This window comes from Lepidochelys olivacea (genome assembly GCF_965140295.1).
Source record: "Lepidochelys olivacea isolate rLepOli2 genome assembly, chromosome: 8".
Taxonomy (NCBI): domain Eukaryota; kingdom Metazoa; phylum Chordata; order Testudines; family Cheloniidae; genus Lepidochelys; species Lepidochelys olivacea.
Window position 1 is genome coordinate 108709944 of NC_140418.1, and position 25606 is coordinate 108735549.

At 55.7% G+C, this 25606-nt stretch overlaps 1 protein-coding gene across 1 annotated transcript; it reads right to left on the minus strand.

Moving 5' to 3' along the window:
• Nucleotides 1–6359: 6359 nt before the first annotated feature.
• MPL (MPL proto-oncogene, thrombopoietin receptor) lies at nt 6360–24778 on the minus strand. Its single transcript, XM_084635984.1, has 12 exons — nt 24549–24778; nt 21115–21250; nt 18845–19023; nt 17710–17864; nt 16031–16187; nt 15501–15630; nt 14615–14787; nt 14206–14348; nt 13647–13806; nt 9929–10067; nt 9369–9456; nt 6360–8061 (listed from the first exon to the last, which is right to left on the minus strand). The coding sequence occupies exons 1-12, from the start codon at nt 24649–24651 to the stop codon at nt 7525–7527; spliced, it is 2100 nt and encodes a 699-aa protein (XP_084492110.1). The 5' UTR covers nt 24652–24778; the 3' UTR covers nt 6360–7524.
• Nucleotides 24779–25606: the final 828 nt, after the last annotated feature.

The following is a 25606-nucleotide window of genomic DNA, read 5'->3' on the forward strand; positions in this document are numbered from 1 at the left end:
AAATTTATCAAGCTCCAGCTTAAAACCAATTACCTTTCTTGTCCCCACTGCTCCTGATGGGAGGCTGTTCCAGAGCCCCACTCCTCTGATGGTTAGAAAGCTTCTAATTTTGAATCTAAAGTTACTGATGGCAAGTTTAGCTGCATTTGTTTTGATGCCAATGTTTTCCTTTAGCTCCAATAGCTTTTCTCCATCCCTGGTGTTTATCCCTCTGATAAATGTAGAGAGAGCAATTAGATCACCTGCCAGTCTTCATTTTGTTTCACTAAATAAGCCAAGCTCTTCCAGTCTCCTCTTGTACAGTAGGCTCTCCATTTCCCTGATCATCCTAGTAGCCCTTCTCTGCATCTGTTCCAGTTTGAATTCAAACTGCCCCAGCCCCCTGTGTAATCTTCAGCATGAAACAGGCTGCTTCCCTTCTGTTACCTGAAACACTGTGAGAGGTAACAGGGACTGGAAGTTTAAGCTGTGGGGGTGTAACACCAACAGACCCTGGTCGTCAGCAGGCAGAATTGAACCTGGGACCTCTGGAGCTTAGTGCATGAGCCTCTACTGCATGAGCTCAAAGCCATATGACTGTTAGCTAAGACTATGCTATGTTAGCTATGTAGAGCAGACTCATTAATCTCTCTCTCGCTAAGTGGTCTCAGTGCCACTAGATGGGACAGAACACCACACCCAGGAGGTGTGTGGGTTACAGGGGCACCCTTCCTTGCTTCCAGCTCTGAGTGGGAAAGTCCCTTCTCTGAGCCTCAGTTACCCCAGCTGGCTATAGGGGTGCAGTTTTTTGGTCTACTGTTAAGTCGTCAATATCATTGACACAAATTGTCTCCTTCCCTCTCCCCCTTCCAAAACTGAGGTAGGGAGGGGCTTTAGTAGGTACTGACCCTCTGCAGCATGGTCGGGGGAGTAAGCCACCTTCTTGGTCTCTCTTCACCACCCCAAGACTCCAAAGAGGCCCCTGCACAGGTTCAGCTCCAAAGTGGGGGAAGGGGTGCAGACTGGGTGGGCTGGGATGCACATTATTCTTCCACCCTCCCTCACCACAAACCGTAAGCAGAAGAGATAATATGGCCAGGGCCCTGTGGAGCCTCCCAGGGGTTCTAGGAGAAACTAGGACCACCAGGAGTCGCTGCTACCATGGCTCCAACGGAACTCACTGCCAGGGAATGGGGGGTAGGTTCGGGCTGGGGCTGATGTACAGGGCCTATGCACTGATAGCTCTGGCCTCCCACCACTCCTTGGGGATAAACCAGTTTTGGAGATTCTCCCCTGTGGTTTTTCCTGGAGGGGGCAACTCCCTTTCCTACTGATTTTTTTTTTTTTTTGAAGCAGAAAAGAATTTTATTTGCATAACACTTACAAAAAATCACCAAAAAGGAAAAAACAAAACTATGCAACAAAACAAAAGCAAATGCAAGGTATAACACAGCAGCCTTCAGGAGGGAGAAGTGTTCAGGTTAGCCTGGGCCCAGAGCGGGGGCGCTTCCTCGACACTCATGTTCTTCCACCCTCCTGAGTTACCTGGTGCCCTAGAGCGGGGGGGGGGCTTCCTCGACACTTGTGGTCTTCCACCCCCTCGAGTTACCTAGTGCCATGCCCAGTGTCACCGATTATTCCTCTCCTGAGAGTGCCCGACAAGATGGGCACGGCTGCGGGGTAGGCAGTTTGGGGCAGGGGGGGAATGTACACCCACGTGTGATAGGACCCTTCCTAGGTGACGGTGATGATGGTATCCACAGCGGCAATGGCTGGGGCTGGAGTCTCTCACTCTTCCCCTCAATCAAAGGGTCAGACGGAGGGAACCATAGAATCATAGAATATCAGGGTTGGAAGGGACCCCAGAAGGTCATCTAGTCCAACCCCCTGCTCAAAGCAGGACCAATTCCCAGTTAAATCATCCCAGCCAGGGCTTTGTCAAGCCTGACCTTAAAAACCTCTAAGGAAGGAGATTCTACCACCTCCCTAGGTAATGCAATCCAGTGTTTCACCACCCTCATAGTGAAAAAGTTTTTCCTAATATCCAATCTAAACCTCCCCCACTGCAACTTGAGACCATTACTCCTCGTTCTGTCATCTGCTACCATTGAGAACAGTCTAGAGCCATCCTCTTTGGAACCCCCTTTCAGGTAGTTGAAAGCAGCTATCAAATCCCCCCTCATTCTTCTCTTCTGCAGGCTAAACAATCCCAGCTCCCTCAGCCTCTCCTCATAAGTCATGTGTTCTAGACCCCTAATCATTTTTGTTGCCCTTCGCTGGACTCTCTCCAATTTATCCACATCCTTCTTGTAGTGTGGGGCCCAAAACTGGACACAGTACTCCAGATGAGGCCTCACCAGTGTCGAATAGAGGGGAACGATCACGTCCCTCGATCTGCTCGCTATGCCCCTACTTATACATCCCAAAATGCCATTGGCCTTCTTGGCAACAAGGGCACACTGCTGACTCATATCCAGCTTCTCATCCACTGTCACCCCTAGGTCCTTTTCCGCAGAACTGCTGCCTAGCCATTCGGCCCCTAGTCTGCAGCGGTGCATTGGATTCTTCCGTCCTAAGTGCAGGACCCTGCACTTATCCTTATTGAACCTCATCAGATTTCTTTTGGCCCAATCCTCCAATTTGTCTAGGTCCTTCTGTATCCTATCCCTCCCCTCCAGCGTATCTACCACTCCTCCCAGTTTAGTATCATCCGCAAATTTGCTGAGAGTGCAATCCACACCATCCTCCAGATCATTTATGAAGATATTGAACAAAACCGGCCCCAGGACCGACCCCTGGGGCACTCCACTTGACACTGGCTGCCAACTAGACATGGAGCCATTGATCACTACCCGTTGAGCCCGACAATCTAGCCAGCTTTCTACCCACCTTATAGTGCATTCATCCAGCCCATACTTCCTTAACTTGCTGACAAGAATACTGTGGGAGACCGTGTCAAAAGCTTTGCTAAAGTCAAGAAACAATACATCCACTGCTTTCCCTTCATCCACGGAACCAGTAATCTCATCATAAAAGGCGATTAGATTAGTCAGGCATGACCTTCCCTTGGTGAATCCATGCTGGCTGTTCCTGATCACTTTCCTCTCATGCAAGTGCTTCAGGATTGATTCTTTGAGGACCTGCTCCATGATTTTTCCAGGGACTGAGGTGAGGCTGACTGGCCTGTAGTTCCCAGGATCCTCCTTCTTCCCTTTTTTAAAGATTGGCACTACATTAGCCTTTTTCCAGTCATCCGGGACTTCCCCGGTTCGCCACGAGTTTTCAAAGATAATGGCCAATGGCTCTGCAATCACAGCCGCCAATTCCTTCAGCACTCTCGGATGCAACTCGTCCGGCCCCATGGACTTGTGCACGTCCAGCTTCTCTAAATAGTCCCTAACCACCTCTATCTCCACAGAGGGCTGGCCATCTCTTCCCCATTTTGTGATGCCCAGCGCAGCAGTCTGGGAGCTGACCTTGTTAGTGAAGACAGAGGCAAAAAAAAAGCATTGAGTACATTAGCTTTTTCCACATCCTCTGTCACTAGGGATCCGGATGGGATCACCAAGCAGAGAACCTCAGACAGCGCCCACCACTCCACGAAGGCATCAAGGGAGTCGGTGGATGCCGCCCAGAGGAACTCCGCCCGGATACGTGAATGTACTGAGGATCGGGAAACGGCCCTACAGTTGCAGGACGCTTCATTGGCCAACCGCCTCTCTCTGGTTTTATAGATGGCTGTTTTAGCTAGAGCTAGGAGGAGGTTAACCAGGAGATCCCACGACTTTGTGGGGCCACGGATGGGGAGTGCGTAAATAAAAAGGTGAGGGGAAAAGTGCAGCCAAAAGCGTAATAAAATATTTGTGAGGAGCCGGAAAAGGGGCTGCAGCCTGGCACACTCTGAATATACGTGCGCCAGGGTTCCCTCATGTTGCAAAAAGGGCAAGTATCCGGGATGGGGGTGAACCGCGTCAAAAACACTCCCGTGCTCACAGCTCCGTGAAGGAGCCGTCAACTAACGTCCCTGACGGGCCTCGGGATCAAGGTGGAATACAGGCTGGCCCACTGGGGCTGCTCACCCTCCAAAGGTGGCAGGAGGTCCCACCACTTTGTATCGGGGTGGGACACCAGGGTGAGGGCGTGAACGGTGCGAAGTGTGAGTGTGTATAGATGTTTCCTTGGTGCGGTTTGAAAGCTGCCTGGCTGCAATTCGTGCAGCCAGCTCGCAATGAAAGGGTGAGGGGTTTGTTGGGATCTACGGGCTAGGGGCCCAATTGAAAGGTCCGGTGGGCCTGGGGTAGAGGGTGGGCGGGGTGCGCCCTTGCGTAGGGCTCGGTTGAGATAAGCCCAAGCAGCGAGCGTCAAAGTGGCCTTCACCTCCTGAAGTACGCGCCGGGGGGTACGAGGTCTGGAGAGCCCCATGCGCTGAGCAAGCGTCAGGGGATCCAGCCAGTCTCCTCGGTCATAGTCCAGGAGGTCTCCGACTCTCGTGACTTCCGCCAGGACCAAACTGGCACACCGAGTGGGACTCCGCCACCTGCACACAGAGCTGGGGGTTGTGTAGCAGGAGCTCCGGGAGGAGATCCGCTCCCACGGTAGCCGCCGCAGACCTGGTCGTTGAAAACAGTTTCCAGGTCCGGAGGAGGTCCTGGTAGAAGACCGGCAGGCCGGAGAGGTCTTGCGGAAAACCTCTCGGACAGAGATAAAAGAGCTGCCGGTCGTATCGGAGCCCTTGGAAGCGGCGCAGGATGGCATGCGCCAGTATGCTCCACGTCAAACTACCTGCACTATAGAGGAGCCTCTGCAGGGCCTGGAGGCAGAAGACACGGACCTGAGTGTGCAGATATTTCAGGCCCTGTCCTCCTTCCTTCAGGGGTAGATGAAGAACCCCAACAGGGACCCAGTGCAGTCCTGACCAAAAGAACTCTAGAATCGATGTCCGGAGGTCGGTCAGGAAACCCAGGGCCGGGACCAGGGTGTTGAGCTGGTACCAGATCGTGGACAGAACTAGTTGGCTAAGCACCAGCGCTCTCCCTCGGAGGGAGAGACATCGGAGTAGCCTCGCCCATTTCCGGAGCTGCTCTATCACCCCGCCTTCTAAATTTTGCCAGTTCTCCGGTGGAGAAGGGTGTGTGGCAGAAAGGTAAACGCCAAGGTAGAGCAGCGGACTCGCGCTCCACCGGATAGTCTGAAACACGGGTGGGAGGGAGCTCACCTGCTGCCAGTCCCCTACCGCCAAGCCAGAGCTCTTGACCCAGTTGACTCGGGTGGAGGAGGCTGCCGAATAGATGGCCTGGCAAGCCTCCACCCTACTGATAGAACAGTGTGAGATATTCTCTCAGGGAACTCCACACCCACAGATCTCTCACAGGGCTTTTATAGAGGAGGTGAGAATCCAGGACATTTTCCTACTGCACCTCAGGAAGGGAAGTGTCAACCAACTGAACTGAATATGTAAACAGCTGTATCGTGACTGGCCATGGCTGAGTCCACTGAAAGCTGTTGCTCTTCTTGGCTGAGCCAATCAGAGAACACATTCAGATCTATTCAATTTAGGTTCCTTACACTGTGCTCTTCAGGGTAGTATCTGAGCACCTCTCACTAGCACATAAAGCGACTAACATCTGTCCCATGTGTGTTCCCTCCTCTGGTCCTTCATGGGAGAAACATGCGCAGGGGAATGGTTTAGGATTTTTAAAATACATATACACATACTTTGTTTTTTAAAGAAAGCAAGGCCTTTCAGTTGGAGCAGAAGTTGGGGAGGTTTTGTGGGAATTCAAGCTAGATAAATTCAGACTGGAAATACGGTGTAAATTTTTAACAGTGAAGGGAATTAATAATTGGAACAATGGATCGAGGGTCATGGTGGATTCTCCATCACAGACAATTTTTAAATCAAAATTGGATGTTTTTCTAAAAGATCTGTTCCAGGAGTTATTTTGGGGATGTTCTCTGGCCTGTACTATACAGGTCAGACTAGATGATTACAATGGTCCCTTCTGCCTTAAAAATCTATGAATTTCAGTCTCACACTGGCCCCTGAGAAGGCTCTGTCTCCCACACAGAGCTGCTTTATCCTTATTGCAGGGAATTCCACTGTGCCAGAGGAGTGGAGTTCTCCACCACTCTTCATCCCAGAGCTTTAGGTGATCATTAGATACTCTGAGAACCTTGCGGCTCAGGGCCAAGACCTTTAACTTGATTTGATATTTCATGGGAGGCCAGTGTAGGGAGTGATGGGATGGGACTCCAAACTGAGGGGTCCGGTAGTAGAGCTCTCTGCTTTGTGATGAGGATTTCTCAAGAGCTTAAGTTTGTCTCCAGGGACTGCTGTAGAGTGTGCCACATTAGTAAACCACCCAGGTCCAATTGGCAGCAACAGGCATCACATTCCAGTAAATGATTCTTTATTACTGATCAGTAATGCCACAGGGTGTGCACCGCATTCTACAGGGCAAAGCACAGACCAGGCAGGACCCTGCACCCAGGAGCTTCAGAGACCATGTCAGGAGGGAGACAAGTGTAAAGATATGCTCTGGTGGGAGAGAGGAACAGAACTGGGCACACACAGGCAGTGTGGAGAGTGGGAGAAAAAAAGGGAGCACAAAGGAACTCGTTCCCAGCTCAAATGGCTGTGACTGAGGCAGGGGAGTGATGTCATAATGCTCTGGGTTTCCTAGCTTGGCTGACTGGAACCATGTAGACAGCTTCACGAAGATGTTAGATGTTTCCTTGGTGCGGTTTGAAAGCTGACCGGCTGCAATTCGTGCAGCCAGCTCGCAGTGAAAGGGGGAGTGATTTGTTGGGATCTACGAGCTAGGGGCCCAACTGAAAGGTCCGGTGGGCCTGTGGTAGAGGGTGGGCGGGGTGCACCAGAAGTGCTGAAGGGAAGTGCAGGAGGCAGCTGGACTGGGGAGCCAGGGGGAGGGAGAGCTGACTTCTTTTCTTGTCTCAGGTCGGATTATCTATAATGAGGCAGGACTACTGCTGTACTCAGCCCCTCCCATCCCCTTTTCAAAGCCCCCAGCTCCCACACAGAACCCAGGGGAGGGCTCACCCCACTGTCCCAGATGTCAGAATTCTGCAGCCCCTCCCCAAGGAGGGCAGCTGGGGATCACAGAGGACAATGGCTGGGGTTCCTTGGGGAAGGGTTACAGATTTCTGACCTCCAGGACAGTTGAAGTGCCCCCTACCCCATCCTGCAGGACTTCTCTGGTAGTGCCAGAGTGCAGCTTGTTTGGAGATCTGCCTCAGAGACTGATCACATGCTGGAGAGAGCGGTATCGCCCACCACTGACTGTACAAACACCATCAGGCCTGGCCCATTTAGTGCAGGATCCCGTCACCAGCAAAAGCTGACAGTGGAGGCTGCAGAAGAAATGCACGTAACTCTACAGTATTTGCCCATGGGGGTTCCTCCTGCCCAGCTGAGGATCCAGTCAGGCACGGATGTCCCAGCCGTGAGGTTCCAATGACATGCCAAGCCCTCTGCCTCACTCCCATCCTCACGAGGCAGTCTGGAGCATGTAGCAGATCCTGCACTCAGAGGAAGGGCTGCTGCTCCCAGCTGCTCATCAGCAGGTAGGACTGGTTAGAAATGTCTGTAGTGGACATGGACTGCTTCCCGGAGCATGGGCAATCCCAGTCCTCTTCCTCAGAGTCCACAGGCCCCCCTAGAGGTATGTCTTCGGCCTGAAGGCTGCTAGGCACCAGTGGGTTGTACTGGATCTCAGCCCTGTCCTGCCGGAGCTCTGAGTGGGCATCTGGGACATGGAGCAGGAGCACAGCGAGACCCCTAAGGTAGCTGTCATCCCCCTCCCCTCTGCTGTCCAAGTACTCATTCTCGTAGCGGCTGCCCATGGGGCTGCTGGGATGCAGCACCATGTAGTCCTGGTGAGGAGAGGAGAGATTGCTAGTCTCTGGATCCTCGGGGCCCTCGGGGATGTCAGACCCTGGGCCTGCTGTCTTCAGCAGGGTGGGCTCTGGGGGAGTCTCAGCCCCCTTCCTCTCAGAAAGGACTTCCAGGAGGCAGGGTAGGATCACGTCTTCCAAGGGCTTGTTGTAGAATGAAGTGTTTGCCTTAAGGAGGAAGGGGAAATAGCACAGCTGAGTGTAGGCTGGGGCAGGAGGGGGAGGGAAAGTAATGCAGCCCCCCGCCCCAGACCAGGCCTGTATCCCACCCTCTGTGTAGATTACGCATGCAGGACAGAGATCTCCATTTGATACATTTCCCCAGTCACTAACCTCTGCCTGTCTTGCCTGCCCTTGGTCCATTAATACGTCTCCTGGGACCAATCCTCACATATCAACCCCGGAGCAGCTTCAAAGAACCTGCCAAAGAAATGTGCCCCATCCCCTCCTGCCTCAGTCTCCCCCTACGTGACATGGGGGAAGTGACCCCGACTCCCTTTGTCAAAGGCTTTGAGATCCACAGTGAAAAGCTGCTGAAAAAGAGAGGAGCCAAAGGTGATGACCTTGCCTGACTGGAAGTCACCCCAGGAGCCTGAGGCCCAGGTCAGGTAAGAGCCAGGCCTGGCCCAGTGGCAGCTCCCCACATGCCTAAATGCTACAGCTGTACCACAAGGCTCAGAATGGGGGCATTACCCCTTGGGGAGGGGACATTCCTAGCTTGCTGGGGGGCTCATGCAGAGGGCTATACAGCCCTGTGTGTCTGGAAACGCTTGGGTCTCCTTTGGGGTGGTTTTACAGCCCAGAAGCCATCCCCACAAGGCTGACCCACAGGAGTGCTGAGCACCCAGCTGCAGCCACAGGAGTTGCAGTGCTTAATTCCACTGAGACTCAGGCTTGTGATTACTTGGGAAATGGCTCCACAGGCAGAGACATGACAAATAGCTCCAGTGAAAGGTTTTACCTTGTTGGCTCTGGAGCAGGGAGGTGGGGGAACGCACAGTCTCCACCAGCCGGCGTTCATCTGGGGCATAGGGTGGCCCGGTGCCCAGTTTTTGACCAGAAAAAAGTCTGGTCGAAAAGGGACTTGACGGTGTCTGATCAAATCTACTGACCGGACACCCAAAGTCTGGTTACTGTGGGCAAGGGAGGCACTGGGTCATCACCTGCCTCAGCCCCTACTTAGCCAGGGCTGCCTTGGCTGCAGCTCCCAGCCACAGCTCCGCAGGTGAGTCCCTCCTGGGCAGAGGGGAAGAGCAGCGAGTGATGCAGGGGTGGGAGGGAAGAGGAGCAAATCGGGAGTGGGGTCTTGGGGGGAAGAGGCAGGGCGAGGGAGGGCAAGAGGCGGGGCTGGGGAGGTTCTGGCACTCCTGCTCAGTGTCTGGTTTTTAAACCTTACAAAGTTGGTGACCCTACTGAGGCAGGACAGCCACCTCGGCTCCTGTCCCAGGAATGTGCCTGAGGCCTCTGCACCTCACCTGCTGCTGCTTGCTGCCGTCGGTGAGGAAAGTGCCCAGGACACGGTGCAGATCTGGGGCGGGAGGCCAGAGCTTTCGCTTCACGCTGCTGGGCAAGGAAAAATGGGGGTGTGAAATCAATCTCTCCCCAGCTCTACACAGGCCAATTAAGCTCCACATGGCCCTATGCGAGAGACATTTTCCCTCCCCCGCAAGCACCACACAAGTCTATGTGCGGAGATACCATCCTGCCCCTGGCTAGTCCCAGAAACACACTAACCAGGCCTGTCACAGCATCACAGCACAGTCCCACTGGGGGAAAGAAATTAGGGTCTAAAAGGGTGGGCACAGCAGGGAGAACTCTCGGGGACAGGGAGAGAGCAGGGGAGCAGGAGATGTCAGTTATCTTTACCCTTGATGAGGGAGGGATCTGTTACCTGTACCTTGGGAGCAGAGGTCAGTTACAGGAATGGGAGGGTGTCAGTTACCTGTACCCCGTCAGGCGGGGGGGTCAGTTACCTGTACCCCAGAAGGGGGAGGGGTCAGTTACCTGTACCCCAGAAGGGGGAGGGGTCAGTTACCTGTACACAGAAGGAAAAGAGCACCTCAGCCCCAGGAGTCCCACGAAGAAGAGCAATGTGATGGTGAGGCTCAGTATTATCCAGCCGGGGACAGAGAAGGGAGCAGTGAATGCATCGGGCTCCCCAGTGTCCTTGCTGCCTGTGATGAAAATAGGAATTGTCTGCAGTATTGTTATGAGCAATGTGTGTCTCAGGTGACCCATCAGACTTTGTCTTGTGACCTGCTGGGTAAAAGGGATTAAAGCGCTTCCTCTGGCACAGAGGGAGATATGAGGTCTTTGGGTCATGTAGCTGTCTGGGGTGGTATAAATGTGTCCTCAAGAACTGGCTGGGATCAACACATATCAGCACAGAGGCATCCACCATCTGACCTGACGTGAGGCACCAGGAGGGGTGCTGCCTGCCTGGATCCCACATCTGACACGTTAGGGAGAGGTTGCTGAAATAGAAATGTGAGGTCATCTAATCCTGCCCCTTGTGCTGAGAGGGGACCAATTAAACCTAGATCATGTAATGAGTGTTCTGAGCCTGATGGCTCTGAGCCTGATATGACATTCGAGATAATTACTTGTGAGTCCTAAGGGTCCAGTTAATCCACAAGCAAGAGTCTAACCAGGTGACACCAAGGCAGGTATCTAGTGAAAGCAGCCACTTCAGTCTGCTCAACGTCACTACCTTGCTGGGGATGCTGCTTGCTAGACTACCCTGCTCCAGTTTGTGCTTGTTCCTGATTCAGCTCCTGCTCAAGCCACAGCCGGTCGCCCAACTGTCCTGATGGACTATCCTTGGCAGGCGTTTGTCCAATCTGTTCTTAAAAACCTCCAGTGATGGGGATTCCACATCCTCCCTATTTTAGAACTTAACTACCCTTATAGTTAGAAAGAGGCCTGTCCTGGGTCTGGTACTATTCAATAGTTACATTGAATGACTCAGATAATGAAGTAGAAAGTACGCTTACAAAATGTGCGGATGATACCAAGCTGGGAAGGATTGCTAGCACTTCAAATGACAGGATTAGAATTCAAAACGACCATGATAAGTTAGAGAATTGGTCTGAAATCAACAAGATGAAATTCAGTAAAGGCAAGTGCACACAGAATTTACTCCAAAGAGCAAGTCACCTAAACACTGCCTTCACTAAGCAAGGACAAGACATCAGAAAAGTAGATTGCATTGTGCAATGGGCAACCCAAATACCTGAGGACAACTTGTTTCAATATAGAAAAACAAACAAAAACACACACACTTACTGACTGTGTCCCCAGCCACCCCACATTGGACCCATGATGTATCATCAAACAATTACAACCCAAACTTGATGGGAACCCTCTTCTGGCCTTCAACCTCATCTTTGCCAAGCTCATCATGAGAAACAAGCTTCTTATTGTCCAGGACACACCGACTCAAAGTGGCACTAGTCCCTACCAGAACTGATGCCAAACCTGCAGACACATCTCCACGACAATGATCAATACCCCTCACAACACACCTATCAAGATCCATGGGTCCTACATGGGGTGTACCCCATCCACTGCATCAAATGCCCAACAACAACTATGTGGGTGAAACCTGACAATCACTATGCTCTCAAAAATGATAAAAGACAACAATACTCTTATCACCCAGAAGTGAACATTCCTCACAAAGCAATCACTCCACAGCTATCTCTCAGTGCTCGCCTGCAGAGGAAAGCTGCAGAACACCTTCAAAAGACAATCTTGGGAACTTAAATTCATAACTCTGCTGGACGGTAAAAACCGTGGACTTAACAGAGACACTGGTGTATGGCTCATTACAGCAATTTGTAGCACACCCTACTGCCTGCTAACCCTTAGTTGCCCATTTCATTTTAAGTGATCTCTTATAGCATGTTTGAGCCCTTTATACTTAATCTGTCCCACCTCATATTTTACTTGGACACTCTGCTTACCTTCTCCAGACTTGAGGAAGGCCGCCATGAAGCTTGAAAACCTTCCCTTCCACCAACAGAAGATGATCCAATAAAAGATATTGTCTCACATACCTTGTCTCTCTCAAGTGCAATGTACTACACTTGAGAAGATAAAATCAAATGCACAACTACAAAACTGGGGCTACGTGGCTGCTGCAAAGGATCTGGGGCTTGTAGCGGATCACAAATTGAATATGAGCCACAATGTGATGCAGTTGCAAAAAAGGCTAATGTTCTGGGGAGTATGAAGAGAAGTGTCATATAAATGACACAGGAGGGAACTGTCCCACTCTACTTGGCCCTGATGAGGCCTCAGCTGGAGTCTTGTGTCCAATTCTGGGCAACGCACCTTAGGAAAGATATGGATAAACTGGAGAAAGTCCAGCGGCGAGCACCAAAAATTATACAAGCCTTTAAAAACCTGACCTATGAGGAAAGGTTAAAAAAACTGGGCCTGTTTAGTCTTGAGAAAAGCAGACTGGGGGGGGAACTGGGGGCGGGGGGGGGGCAGAAAACAGTCATTCAGTATGTTAAGGGCTGTTAGAAAGAGCATGAGATCAATTGTTCTCCTGGCCACTGAAGGTAGGAGAAGTAGTAATGGACTTAAAAAGGAGATTTAGGTTAGATATTAGGAAAATCTTTCTAACTCTAAGGGAAGTTAAGCTAGGGAATAGGCTTGCAAGGGAGGTTGTGGAATCCCCATCATTGGAGGTTTTAAGAATTGGCTGGACAAACAGTTGTCAGGGAATGCCAATGGCCGAGCAGTAACACTCCATGGGAAAGCCTGGCAGGCTGAACAGCTGCACTTGGCATGTTTGCAGCACAAAGACAACGGACTAGAGGGGCTGGGGGCCTGGGATGAGAACAGGGTTCACATACACAGAGCAGCTCTCCTTTGGGACACAGCGAGAGAGAGGGAGAGGATGGATTCTACAGCACCTTGGCTAGGGGAACCCCTGCACTGGCCAGTTCAGAGGTTTTCAAACTGTGGGGCATGCCCTCCCAGGGCGGTGCAGAGGCATGTTTTTTCTTTTTTTGGGGGGGGGTGAGCGGCAACGCCAGGGAAAAGAGCGCCACCTTTACCCTCTGGCTCGCCTCAGTGGGGCACCCAGCCTGTGGGTCAGTGTCAACATCTGCCATGGCTAACCCAATTTCCGCTCCCGGCAGCCTCCACCCCCAAAGACTGCACATGCCTTCCTGCACCCTAAAAACCTGAGGGGGGGAAGCAAGGATTGTGTCTATTTTTGTCTGGTTGGGGGGGTCGCACCCCAAAATTGTAACTCAAAGGAGGGCTCAGCTCAAAAAGTTTGACAACAGTTGGACCAGTCTGAACTCAGTCTTAATCTTTGCTCCCTATGCTAATCTCAGAAATCTCCAACACTGCCTTCCAGCTGGCTGTTAAATTCTGCCCTGGTCTGAGACAGGTTACTTGGCATCACTGCAAATACCGACTGACATTCACTGATCCCCAAAGGGATGAAAAGTCTTCCTCAGTCAGACTCGTTGGGCAGAGCTCATGGGGAGACACGGGATGCTGGCGGCCAAAGGCCCAGTCCCAGAGTCACTGGGGTTGTATGGCCCACCTTTGTGGAACAGTGTGACCCACACTAATGGCAACTCTGTGGAGACTGTTAAAGGCTGTGGAGACTGTTAAAGGCTGACAGCACCTCCCACCCAAGGCCTCAGCCCCTAGTGCCCCTCACCTCAGCCAGCTGCAGACCCCCCTCCTCACTCAGGCCCATCCCCGTCAGGAGCACTGGCCCATACCTGCTCCAGAAGGGCCCTCCACCACGATGGTCTCTGACCAGGCACTCCAGAACCCCTGGAGCTGCTGCGCGTTGGGCTTGGCTCGCACCTGGAGGAGGTAGCCGGGGCCAGCACGCAGGTCCAGGGTCTCACTGTTGGCCGCATGCTGGATCTGCAGGACCTAACCAGGGAAAGCTGGGTTACACCCTGGGAGCATGGGGTGATGCAAGAGATGCTTCGCTGGGCTCCACAGGCCCCGTGCTGACCCTGGGGTTAGAGCTGATGGTGACTGAGGTGGGGCAGACAAAGGGCAGGCCAAGTTCTATTGGGTTTGGCACCTTTTTCCTGGACCCGTCTCCATGGTATTGGAGCACCTCCAGGGGAGGGGTGCACCAGTTCCCACGGAGCCCTCCCCTGCTGTGGGAGGTTGCCGGGGTGGGGGTGTGTGCCAGTCCCCAGGCAAACCTTCCCCGCAGGGTAAGGGGTGTGCTCATACCCAGGGAGACCTTCTCTGTGGAGGTGAGGGGGGTGCCAGTCCCCATGGCAACCTCTCCTGCAGTGGGGGGCAGTCCCCAATTACCTTCCAATCCATGCTGTTCTTCACTGAGTAGCGGACCTGATACACCATGTACTCTGCCAGTTCCTCCTGTGGTGGGTCCCACTGCAGCCTCAGCTGCCCACTGCTGATGTTGGCCTGCAAGATCCTTGGGGGTCTGGTGAGCACTGCAGTTTGAGCAAGGAGCATGTTAGCACAGCTGAGCAAACGGAGAGTCCCTCGCGCAGCCCAGCCCCCGAGTTCCACCCACACTGACCCAGTCTCTGCCCAGACGGGGCAGGAGAGAGCTCTCTCCTGCTGCAGTGCCAGGGTGGGGGCTCCCTGGGCAGCACCCCGCAGTGCTGCAGTCAAGACCCTCACAGGACAGAGGCTTGTGCAACCATGGGGAGGAAACCTGGGGAGGAAACAGGACAGGGAGTCAGCGGGTTCTCACCGGCCTGATGCATCCGGAATGGCTCCCCAAAGTAGCTGAGGACTGGCTCAAGATGCCCCCGAGAGACATTCACCAAGGTGAAGATGTCGCTGTCATTCCTGGGCTGGAACATGCAAGAGTGGGTGCTCTGGGGCCCTACGCTGTGCTCCTGACAGTGCTGCCAAGCCTGGCCTCTGGGGAGGAAGCAGGGCGCACGTCAGTCCAGCTGAGACGTCTGCTTCCCGATCCCTCCGGCAGCCATGGCTGCCCCTTCACTGACCTGTCTCTGTGCAGCCAGACTCCACCCTCACCCAAGTCACCCTGCCCCTCCCCTCCCCGCCACAGGGTAACAACCTGCCTGGCTCCTGTCACCATCCTCGCCCCAGTCACCGCGCCCCCTGTCCCCCCGCCCCCGCAGGGTAACAAACCCGCCATGTCCATGAGGGCCCGAATGTCACCAGCAGGTGGGCACTGCCCCAACCTTGCCCACAAGCGCCTCTGGCCTCCTGGGCTCTCTCCCCCTGGCTTGAGCTTCCCCCTGCTCCCTGAGGGTCTGTCCTTGCTCCCCTGGAGCTGCCTTTGATGACCAGCCAACTTCTGGCCCTCAGTGCACAGCACAGAAAGAATGGCATGTGCCCATCCCGTGGCACAGCCTCCTTCATCTCTGCTCCTGAGCAAAGCAGGGGATGGGCAGGACAGAGAACCCCTCAGTCTGGGAACCTCTGGGGCCTGCAGAGCACAGGCACCAGTGGGGGGAAGGGAAGGGAAGGCCCTGGCTGCATGGGATTTGCGGTGCTGCTCTGCTCCTAGGACAGGGCGCTGCATCTGTGCATCTGAAAGTTGATCCCAGAACAGCTGCCACACTTCCCCACCTCGCACAGAAGTGGAATGTCCTGGGCTCTGTCACCTGGAGGCATCACTGCTCCCTTGGGACCGATAGAAGAGGCTGTGGGAGCTGTTGGAATCTGCAGGATCCCAGGTCCACTCACACCGCACCCACTGCAGGTCGGGGGTGAAACAGCGCAGCCCAATCTCCCCTGGGCAGGAGAGAACAAGTGAGCTCCAAGCAGACAGGGCTGGGCCACAGGAACAAGGAGCCCAGTTTACAGTTCATTGGATGTCTGAGATCCTGCAGGCAGGGCCCTACAAAGCTGGGCTCTAGCCAGTGGGCCCCTTTGTGCCCAAGCCCCCAGGTGCCATCTCCCGCAGGTTCCACCAAACCCTGTCCTATCTCCCTTTGGCCTTGATGTTCCTCAGAAGCCTTCAGAGATGGGGGATTGTGACAGTTCAAGGAACCCTCGATGCGTGAGCAGAGTTGAAGTGACTCTCTCAGCTCCCACCCTGGCTTCTGGATGGGCTGTGTGTTACCAGGCAGGACTGGGGAGATGCTGTGTGTGGGTCTCACAGCCAAACCCCTTCTGTCCAGGAGTCACTCACCTGAGGAGCGGGGTATTTCAGCAGCCACTGCCTGAGACCAGGGGCCCCAGAATCCATCCAGGGACAAGCCATCTGGCTTGGTGCGGATCCGGATGTGGTACTTGGCCCCAGGCTGCAGGGTGTGGAGGACACATGCCCTGGTGCTATGCACCTGCTTCTATAGGAGAGGGACCAGACTGGGTGAGGAGGAGAACATGGGAGCTGCTTCAACCACCACATACACTGTCCTTACCTCTAACAAGACGTCCCCCAAACCTCTCAGCCCCTGAGCCCCAAGGGCCTGGGGCAGCACCAGAGAGGTGACACAGAGTCACGTCCTCCCCTGCAGGAGTCTGGCTGAATTTCCAATGACCCCACTATACGGCACATGCCCATCTAGGGCAGGAAATGAGGTGACTGCAGCTGCCAGGCTGGGATTGGGAATTGCAGGTAGAATGGCATGAATGTTCACCAGAGAATGGCATGAGTGTTCACCAGTCCGTGGGGCCTGTCACAGCCGGACAAGGGAGGGGAAACACAGCATTATCCACAGCCCATGGGGTATGTTACAGCCAGTGGTGGATTTAAAGTTAGTAGGGCTCTGTGTGCAGCTTCATTTTTGGGCCCCCAAGGCTCGGGACCCAGCCAAGAAAAAGAACATCCTCTCTTATCTCCCCCATCCCTTCCCCCAGTTTTTCATTCTTTTTTCTTCATGCTCCTCCTATATTATAAGTAATAGGAAGTAAATGAAAATAAAATGAGGTACCTTGATTGGGGCAGGGGGGTGGGGTGCAGGAGGCGATGTGGGGGTCAGGCTCTGGAAGGGAGTTTGGTGCTGGGTGCAGGCTCTGGGCTGGAGCAGGGGGTTGGGGTGTGGGAGGGGGTAAGGGGTGCAGGCTCTGGGAGGAAGTTTGGGTGCGGGGTGCAGGCTCTGGGCTGGGGCAGGGGGTTGGGGTGCAGGAGGGGTCAGGGGGACGGCACTTACCTTGGGCGGCACAGCTCCCAAAACAACGAGCAAACCCCTCTGGCAGCAGCTCCTACGTGTGGGGGAAGGCCAGGGGGTCTCTGCACACCGCTTCATGCAGGTGCCACCCTCATACCTCCCATTGGCTGCAGTTCCCGGCCTACGAGAGCTGCGGAGTCGGTGCTAGGGGCAGGAGCAATGCACAGAGACATCCCCCTCCCCAAGGCCGCAGGGACATGCTGACCACTTCCGGTAGTGGCGTGGCACAGAGGGCAGGGAGCCGCCTTAGCCCTGCTTCTGGCACATCTCTGCGTGCCCCTTGCGGGGAGGAGGGGCAGCGGGTCTCCGTGCACTGTCTGGGGCAGGGGCAGCGCACGGAGCCGCCTCCCCCCACCCCCACCAGCGCCAGCCGCTGGCTACTTCCAGGAGTGGCGTGGGGCCACTGGCCACAAACTGCAGGCAGCCTAAACCCTGCTGCACTGCCATCCGGGACTCAGGGGCAGGTTGTCAGATGAGATTTCTCCTGCATTTTGGAGGCCCCCCTGTAATCGGAGGCCCCCCTGTTTGTTTCATGGTAAATCCGCCTCTGGTTACAACTGGCCATGGTGGGAGGAACACAGCAATATTCACAGCCCATGGGGTATGTTACAGCCGGCCATGGGGGGAGGAACACCGTGTCACCCACAGCCCATGGGGTATGTTACAGCCGGCCATGGCGGGAGGAACACAGCCTTACCCGGCAGGGTGGTTCCATGGAGCCCACAATGCAGTAGAGGATCTCATAGATGAAGAGCTCGGTGTATTCAGTAGCTGGGGGTTCCCAGCTCACCTGCAGCGCCCCAGCTGCCCCAGCCCAGGTGGCCGTTATATTCACAGGGGGAGCAACGAGCCCTGGAAGGAAAGTGCCAAAGCTAACAGCCTCTGCTGCAGGCTCAGGGGCATTGCCACAGCTCCAAGGCCAGGCTAGCAGCATGCAGCAGCCGCCGCCGCCTGTACGTAACCCACCCGTGCGGCTAGGCATGGCCCCGAGGCACTACTGTAATAACTGTGTGACGCCAGGGATGGGCATTGTTTGGGCACAGGGCCTGGCTGTGCCAGGACACACTGTCACTTGCATGAAGAGCTGGGTACTGCTAGCCGCCAGTGCCCTGGGATTGGAGCAGGGTCAAGCGGTACTTGAGCTTGCGGCTAGGCTGCCTCTCCATTACGGAGGCGGTTGAGGGGCAGACAGCATGGTCCCGCGCTGGCAGATGATGCTAAACCAAGTGCTGGAAGAAGAGCTGCATGGAGCAAGCCTCAGAGCTGGGACTGAGCAAGCCAGGACGTGTCCATCTCTCTGCAGAAAGGTGATGACCCCTGAAGTCAAACACCGCAGGGGCCTGACAGGAACCATGTGGATGGGTTTCCCTTCTCTTTCGGCAGTAAGAGGGTGTCCACCTGAGCGGCAAGGGCTGCTTCTGTGCCATGCTCCGGCCTGACTGGGAGGGGGGCAGTACGCTAGCAGGCTGCACCAGGGTGACTTGAGACCTCGGCAGCGGGGTGAGGGTCATTGCTGCTCTCGAAGTGTGGTATGAGCATCACTAGATTATGGCAGCTCTCTCCTTCCTGGGCGGCACAGAACAGAGATGCTGGGAAACACCACTCTGCCCCATCGGCCCAATGATCTGCCAGTGTCAGAGAAAAGGTGGCAGCGGGGGAAGGACAGGCCTGGGGCTTCCCACAGCAGTAAACCCTTCACCACACGGCCCCCGGAAAGGACAAAGCACTGGAGAATCGGCTGTGCCGGCCCTGATGCATGGCCGTGATGTAGGGGCGGGGCAGGGGCAGGGCTCCCTGCGCCTCGCAGGCAGAAAGCGGAGGCCAGCACTCACCGACCGTCTCCACGGCGACTTCCCGGGAGTACTTGGTCTGGTTGCTGCGTGTGTCTAGCACGCGGAGGCAGAGCTGGGTGAAGAGCCGCACCTCATGGCTGCTGGGGAAGATGCAGACGTAACGGCTGCCCCCGCCGCTCCGTCTCTGCAGAGCCAGCGCACACTCCTTGGCCGTCTCCCTAGGGAGCAGGGCAGTCAGGGCGCGGGGTCGCGGCCCACACAGGCCTCGGGAGGCGCCTCACCAGGTTCCCCTTCCTCCCCCTTGGGCAGCCCCAGCCTCGTGGCCAGGCTGGGAGACTGGGTCCCAGTGGGGCTGCCAACTTTCCAGTTGCTGAAAACCAAACACCCCTGCCCCACCTCTCCCCCGCCCCTGCTCAGTCTCCATCGCCCCCCCGGGATGTGGAGCCTGCCCAATCGGGGCACAGTGGGGGCAGGTTCCCACAGCAAGGGGCCAGGGTGAGGAGGGGTCAGTCCCCAAAGCGAGGGGCTGGGCTGGGCAGAGTTGTTCGGTTCCCATAGTGAGGGGCTGGGGCGGGGGGAGTTGGATTGTTCAGAGGCCCAGAAGCTGCTCCCTGCCCAGGATCTCCTGGACGGAGCCCTGTAAATGGAGCCCACTGACTGCACGGTTTGGTCCTTGCACCGCGCCTAGCCGTCACCATGCTAGGAGATGGGCCTAGCAGCCTAACCTAGTGCACTGGAGCCTCCAGCCTGGCCCTGAGTGCGCCCCCATGGCCTGTCTGGGAGAAGGCAGCTTGCAGACCCCTCACCCCTGGACTCAGGGCCTTGTCCCTTCACCTGGGTGGCCAATATTGAAGTAAAAAACAGAACCCCACAGAGGGGTGTTCTGAACTCCTAGACTGCTGGCATCCGATCAGCCGTGTAGTGAACACTGAGCTGGGACCAGCCTTAGAATGGAGGGGCTTGACAGAGCGAGATCATTCACACACAAGCAGGATAGTCCATTACACACACGCACGATTTTTGGCACAGTTTTGTGTGCAAAAAAGGCACACACAATTATGGCAGTTGCATGTTCAAATAATCAATTTGCATGCTTGATCGTGATAATTGCAATTGAGATCATTGCAGGTGATTTTTGTATTATTATTATTTTTGCATATACAGTTCTGCACTTAGTACTTGAAAGAGCAGACCCATGGTATGTGAGAGTAAGTAGGGAGAGTGTGTGCGCGCTCTCTCCTCTTTCACCCGCTAGTAGAAAGCCACCATCCTTGCTGTTTTGCTCTGAGCATTCCTGAAGCATTCAGCAGACTGAGCGATGCAAGCACAGGGCTGACTTCTACCTGGAGCTCATAACTGGAGTCAACTGCCACCAGGAATCTTGGGTTCTTGCAGAATGAGGCAGGAGCAGGGTGCCCAGAGCCACCTCTAGCTGCAGGGAGAAGGTGAGGAGCAGCCACAGCCCAGGGGCAGGGCCCAGGGGGTCCACCAAGCAGTTTGTGCTGCTGCAGAGGGCGGAGCCTTCAGACAGGGGTAGACTGAGCCAGAGAGAGCTGCCGCGTGCAGGTGCTGGGATGGGATGGAGCCAGCGGCTACTGTGGCCACCCAGCTTTAATGCTGCCAGGTTACCTTTTCAACCGGACGTTCCGGTCGAAAACCGGACACCTGGCAACCCTAGGCCCAGCAGCAGAGCCCTTTGTGGCAGCCCATGCCATTGACCGCCTACCAACACCCGCCCTGCAAGGGCCAGGCTTCCAGTGGGCAACCCAGGAAGGGAGGCTCCCCCCCTCAGAAGCAGGTTCTCTGCCCCTTGGGGCCCAGGCAGCAGGGAGACAATGGGAAAGTGGCCAGGACACTAACCTAGGGCTTGGGCAACCGGCATTCGAGTCCCTGCTCCCAGCTGTACCAAGGGGCCAATGGCCCTGCCTGCCTGTGGGGGCTGAGGGTAAAACCAGACCACCAGGCACGCAAGCACTATGGTGGGGGCGAGCACAAAAGTACTGACGGTAGGGGGGTGCGTTTCCCCACACAGCTGCCAAGAACATACTGCAGCAGGAAGCCAATTCCCAGGCTCTGGAAACCAGTGAAAGGCCAAGACTGCTGCAGAGGGCAAAGTGCTCCACTCGGAGCCGTGCCGGGGAGCCGAGGAGTGCAGCATCTTTAAGCAAACCACCAGGAGTTAAGCAGGGCTGAGGCGTATGGGAGCTGCTGGCAGTCAGGTGTCTGCTTAGAGCACAGGGCAGCCAGCCTGGCCCTTGGGGAGGAAAAGGCCAGGGCTGGGATTCCAGGGCCTGAGAGTCCTGACCTACCCGTTGTAGGTATAGTAGAAGCGGTATGTGTGGTTCCCACGCTCTGCCTCCTCCTCATCCCAGAAACAGGTGAGGTCTTCAAAAGATCGGGAGAAGCAGCGAATGGTCTCAGAAACCTCTCCCAGGAGAGCCACATCTGCATGGAGGAGAGAGCTGTTTAGTGGGAAGGGGCCTGGAGAGGCTGCTCCATAGTCCAGTCAAAGTGCCACCAGAAGGCAACGAGAGCCAGAAGCACGGTGCCCCATTTGTGCAGTTGCCATGCACTGGCCTGGTCTCAGGGCAAATTAGAGCAACCAGGTTGCTGTGTCCTGTGCCAGCTGCCAGCAGCACCCAGGGCCCGTTCCAGTAACTGCAGATCAACCAGTTGCCAGAGCAGCCTGGGCCCCACCCCTTTTCCCTGACCACACCGTTATGCTCAGGGGACCAGCGAGACAGAGCAGCCACATGACAGCACTGGGCCAGCTGCGGTTTCCCCCATGCAGGGGAATTTGCTGCTTTGTGTCACCAGAGCCACATGTGGCAGCCCTACTGATCCAGAGAGTCAGGGCTTTAATGTCTTTGCAAGGGCTCAGGTGCCACAGTGATGGGCACAGGACAGAAAGACATGCTATTGGCTTTTTGATGTTGTATTAGGAAACCCCCCCACTCTAGCCCAGGGCTCATATGTGCTTCCCTAGCTCAGCCCCCAGAGGTAGGTGTGCATCACCCCCCACCCCATGCAGTTAGATGGGGAGCTTATGGGAGTCCTGCCTTCCACCGTCTGTCACCGTTTACGCCTGTGCAAAGGGGCTACCAATGCTGCCCTGGGGCAAGGGGTGGACTGGGAGAAGCACGCAAGGGACAGGAAAGGGGAGAGTCAGAGCTGGGATTCAGCCACAGAAACTCCCTTTTCCACAGGTGGCCATCAGCCTCCCATGCTGGCCAGCTGGCAAAAGCTCTTTGGGAGGCCCGGCGGCATAACAGGTAAGAACCCGCCAGTCTCACGCCATGGCTGCAGAACGTGGCCCACCCAAACAGACCTTTCACCAGGGTCCAGTGGGCTCATGAGGTCTGCTCCCCGTTCTGATCAGCCTCACAAACTGAGTGCCATGGGCCATCACGATCTGAGTCCATCCCCGCGCCCAGGCTACGGTGTAGGGAGGGGCGGGTCATTTGGGTACAAACATACATCCCAAAATAGCCCTGTGGTTGGCATGTGGCTCGGGCCAGTCTCAGGCCAGCGCAGCGGGAAGCACACCCTGTCTCATGCTGGGCGATAGCATTCACTGCAGAAAAACGTGAGGAAGTGTGATAAGGAGAAGCAGGTCCATGTGCTCCCACGACAGACACAGCAGCTCTGCAGCAGCAGCCCCTGGATAGAGCAGACTAGCAGGAAGGCCTGGGGCTTCCGGACTCCTCCCTGGAGTGGGAGCAGGGCAGGGCCAGCCCTAGGCATCACACAGGGAGGTTGTGGGGGAAGGAGACAATGCAGGCGACAAAGAGGTAGGGAGTGCTGCACCGTGCAGGGCTCAGGGAGCTGGCTGCTGGGGGCATTCATCCCTGCTGCCATCAGGCTCACAGCTGCTTAGTCCCCCACCCCATGCTGTCCCCAGGTTTGCACAGGTAATTGCTGCCATAGTCTCTGGGCATCTCTGTCCCGATCAGCGAGCCAGTTCCAGGACTTACCTAGAGAGAAGCGCAGTGAGGGGTGCCCTGGTGCCAGAGTGGGAGGAGCCTGGGACTTGGGCTTGCACAGGAAGCATCAGGAGTTCCCGCAGCTCAGCAAGGGTTTGGTGCCCCCAGGGAGCTAGCCAAAGACAACCCCCACCCCCACCCGCAGGGAGCCCACCGTCCACCTGGAGACACCCCCCCTTCCCCCAGGAGTGCACCAGCCAGCCGGAGATCCCCCTAGGAGCCCCCCACCAGCCAGCCAGAGACTCCCCGCCAGGGAAGCCCGCTCTCCAGCTAGAGACATCCCCCCTCCAGGAGCCCACCATTCAGCCAGGGACACTCTCCCTCGGCCACAGACAGTGTCCCAGGAAGCCAGCTGGCTGAAGGAGCTCCCAGGCCACCAGTATTAAGGTGGCCTGGCTGGGGTGCCATGTACCATCATGTTCCATTTCTTGGTTTTCAGCGGTTTGAGTTCAGCTGCACTCCACGTTCTGGAAGGGCACCAGGCAGCCAAGGCACCCTTACTTCAGTGTGAATGAAGTTTCGGGGCATTTTGTTTCTTTGTTTTATATTTAAATAATTTCTCAGCCTGCCTACACACCAGAGCCCAGCTCTCCCCTGCCACAACCGCAGGCTCCTTGGGAATGGTTATCCCAGTCCCAGAATGCCCTTCACTGCCCCTGCAGCATCTCCTGCCTAGGCCAGTTCTCCCTCCTCAGCCCCCAGAGCGACAGGTGGTGGCACGGGACCCGCAGGGCCAGGGAGACGATGCAGGAACAGTACAGAGCCTAGCATGGAGTCAGCTGGGACATTTTTGAGGGTGGAGAGGCCCCCCAGTCCCAGCCTCTGCCCCACATGCATGTGCAATGCACACCCACAGTATCACTACACTGCAAAGGTGGGGTTGTGACTTGGATTACCTAAATTGGGTGAAAATAGTTGAAGAAATGGCAATTTGGCTTTTATCTCAGATAAGCAGTGCATGCTGAAGCCTCCAGGGAGCCTGAGGACAAACATCCCGCTGTTCACCCACGTGCAATACTGACTTGCCTGGCATCGCTGCTATATTAACTGCTTAGCTAACATGGGTTAAGAACACACTGGATTTCTTTCCAGAATAGGGATACCCACACAGCGCCCCCCCCCCCACCTCACAAAACTTGATGCAGCTCCGCTCAAAGGCAGGGAGCTGGTCAAGAGCAAAGAGAGGTGCTCTCTCTCTTCCCAGGGACCTTGGGGTGCCCCCCAACCCTGGGGCCCTAGTGCACCCCTGTCCCCAGCACTCACCAGTTGGCCAGAGGCATGTGCAGTGTGTACACATGGGACAGTCACTGCTGTGAGCATTTACAGAGTCTTGGCTCAGGGGAGCTGTGCTTAACACAAGACCCAGGGGAGTTTGCAAAAGTAGCCTGGAGTCCCTGCCTGGGGGACAGTATCCGCCTGGTCCCAGCTGTAAGTTGAAGCCATCTGCCTACCCCCAGCTGCACATGACTCCAAGGAACCACTCACAACTAGGGCTGAGCCAGGTGTGGCAGGGCCTTGGCCACGCCCCATTTTACTCAGCCCCAAACCAGAGGAACCTGGAGGTAGTCAAGCCGGCTTTTTGTGCTGGCAAGTTGGGCCAGGGTGGATGAGAGACCAACTGTTTCCTAGGCTCACCTCTAGCCATGGCCTATGCACCGACTTCAGAGACCCACAAGGGACTGAGCACACCCTCCCCTGCTTCCCCCCACAGCACCTCCCCAAGGGGAGGCTAAGGAATGACTGAGGCTCTTTGGACCCACCTTCAGATGTCACCGGAGCAGGGCTCAAAGCAGGAGTAAGGAGGCTGAGCAGGAGTCCAGCTACCAAGAAAAGGGGCTGCCCTTGGCACAGCTGGGCCCCCATTCTGCTACAGCGAGCATTCAATGCCAGTCAGAGCGCAGGGCTCCAGCCACCTGCCCTGCAGAGCTGGGCATCCAGGGGCAGGGCTGTTCTGTTTCTGGGCCTGACTTGCTCCTGGAGCTCTGAGACACAAAGCCTTTATCTGAGACATGTCAGCCTCGCTCCGCAGGAAGCCTGGGTGAAGGGCCCCTTCCACCCCCATCCTCCCAACTTCCCCAGCCCCCAAACCACCATGCTGTGGCTGCTCAGCCGCTGACAGTGACGGCACCAGTAGGGCCTGTTCCTATCAGATAGTCAGCACGTCCTGCCCGTGCGGCTACAGGGGAGAATGGAGGCTGGGATAGGAAGAAAAACAACCCTGCTGCGAGACACTCTGAGTTGCTGCATGGTGGGTAAGGAGGGGGTGCACCCGGGAGGGACTCCTGCCTCTAAGGTGCACACTGGGTCCCTCTGCAGGCAGCACCCTGGGCCTAGCTGACCCCCCCACACCCATTGTGTGAGCTGCTCTTTGCACACACCAGCCCAGTCGGGGGCATGCGCACACACACGTCTCAGCTATTCATTCCTTGACAACGCAGGGCGACGAGGCTGCTGCATGTCACCGGTGAAAGGCAGCTCTGGCTCATAGAGGAATGCTGCATGGTTTAGTCCCTTGGAGATTTCACACCTCACATCACCCCAGCCTGGACAGAAATCCCCTCCCGACACATCTTGTATCCACCACCTGTACTGCCTCAGCAGGATGGTGATATTCAGCGGGTCAGACAGGCGCCACCAGCCCCAGACTACTGCTTCCCCCAAACTTACTGAGCTCCCGCCAGGCGCCTAAGGCCAAGGCTAGTGACTGTTAGGCCAGGCACGTGCTCCACGCCATCTTCCCAGAGAGCGAGAGAGAGCAGAGCCCGAGGGCCCTTGCAGAGCACCAGAATACAGCTGCACCTCCTCGGACCCCACCCAG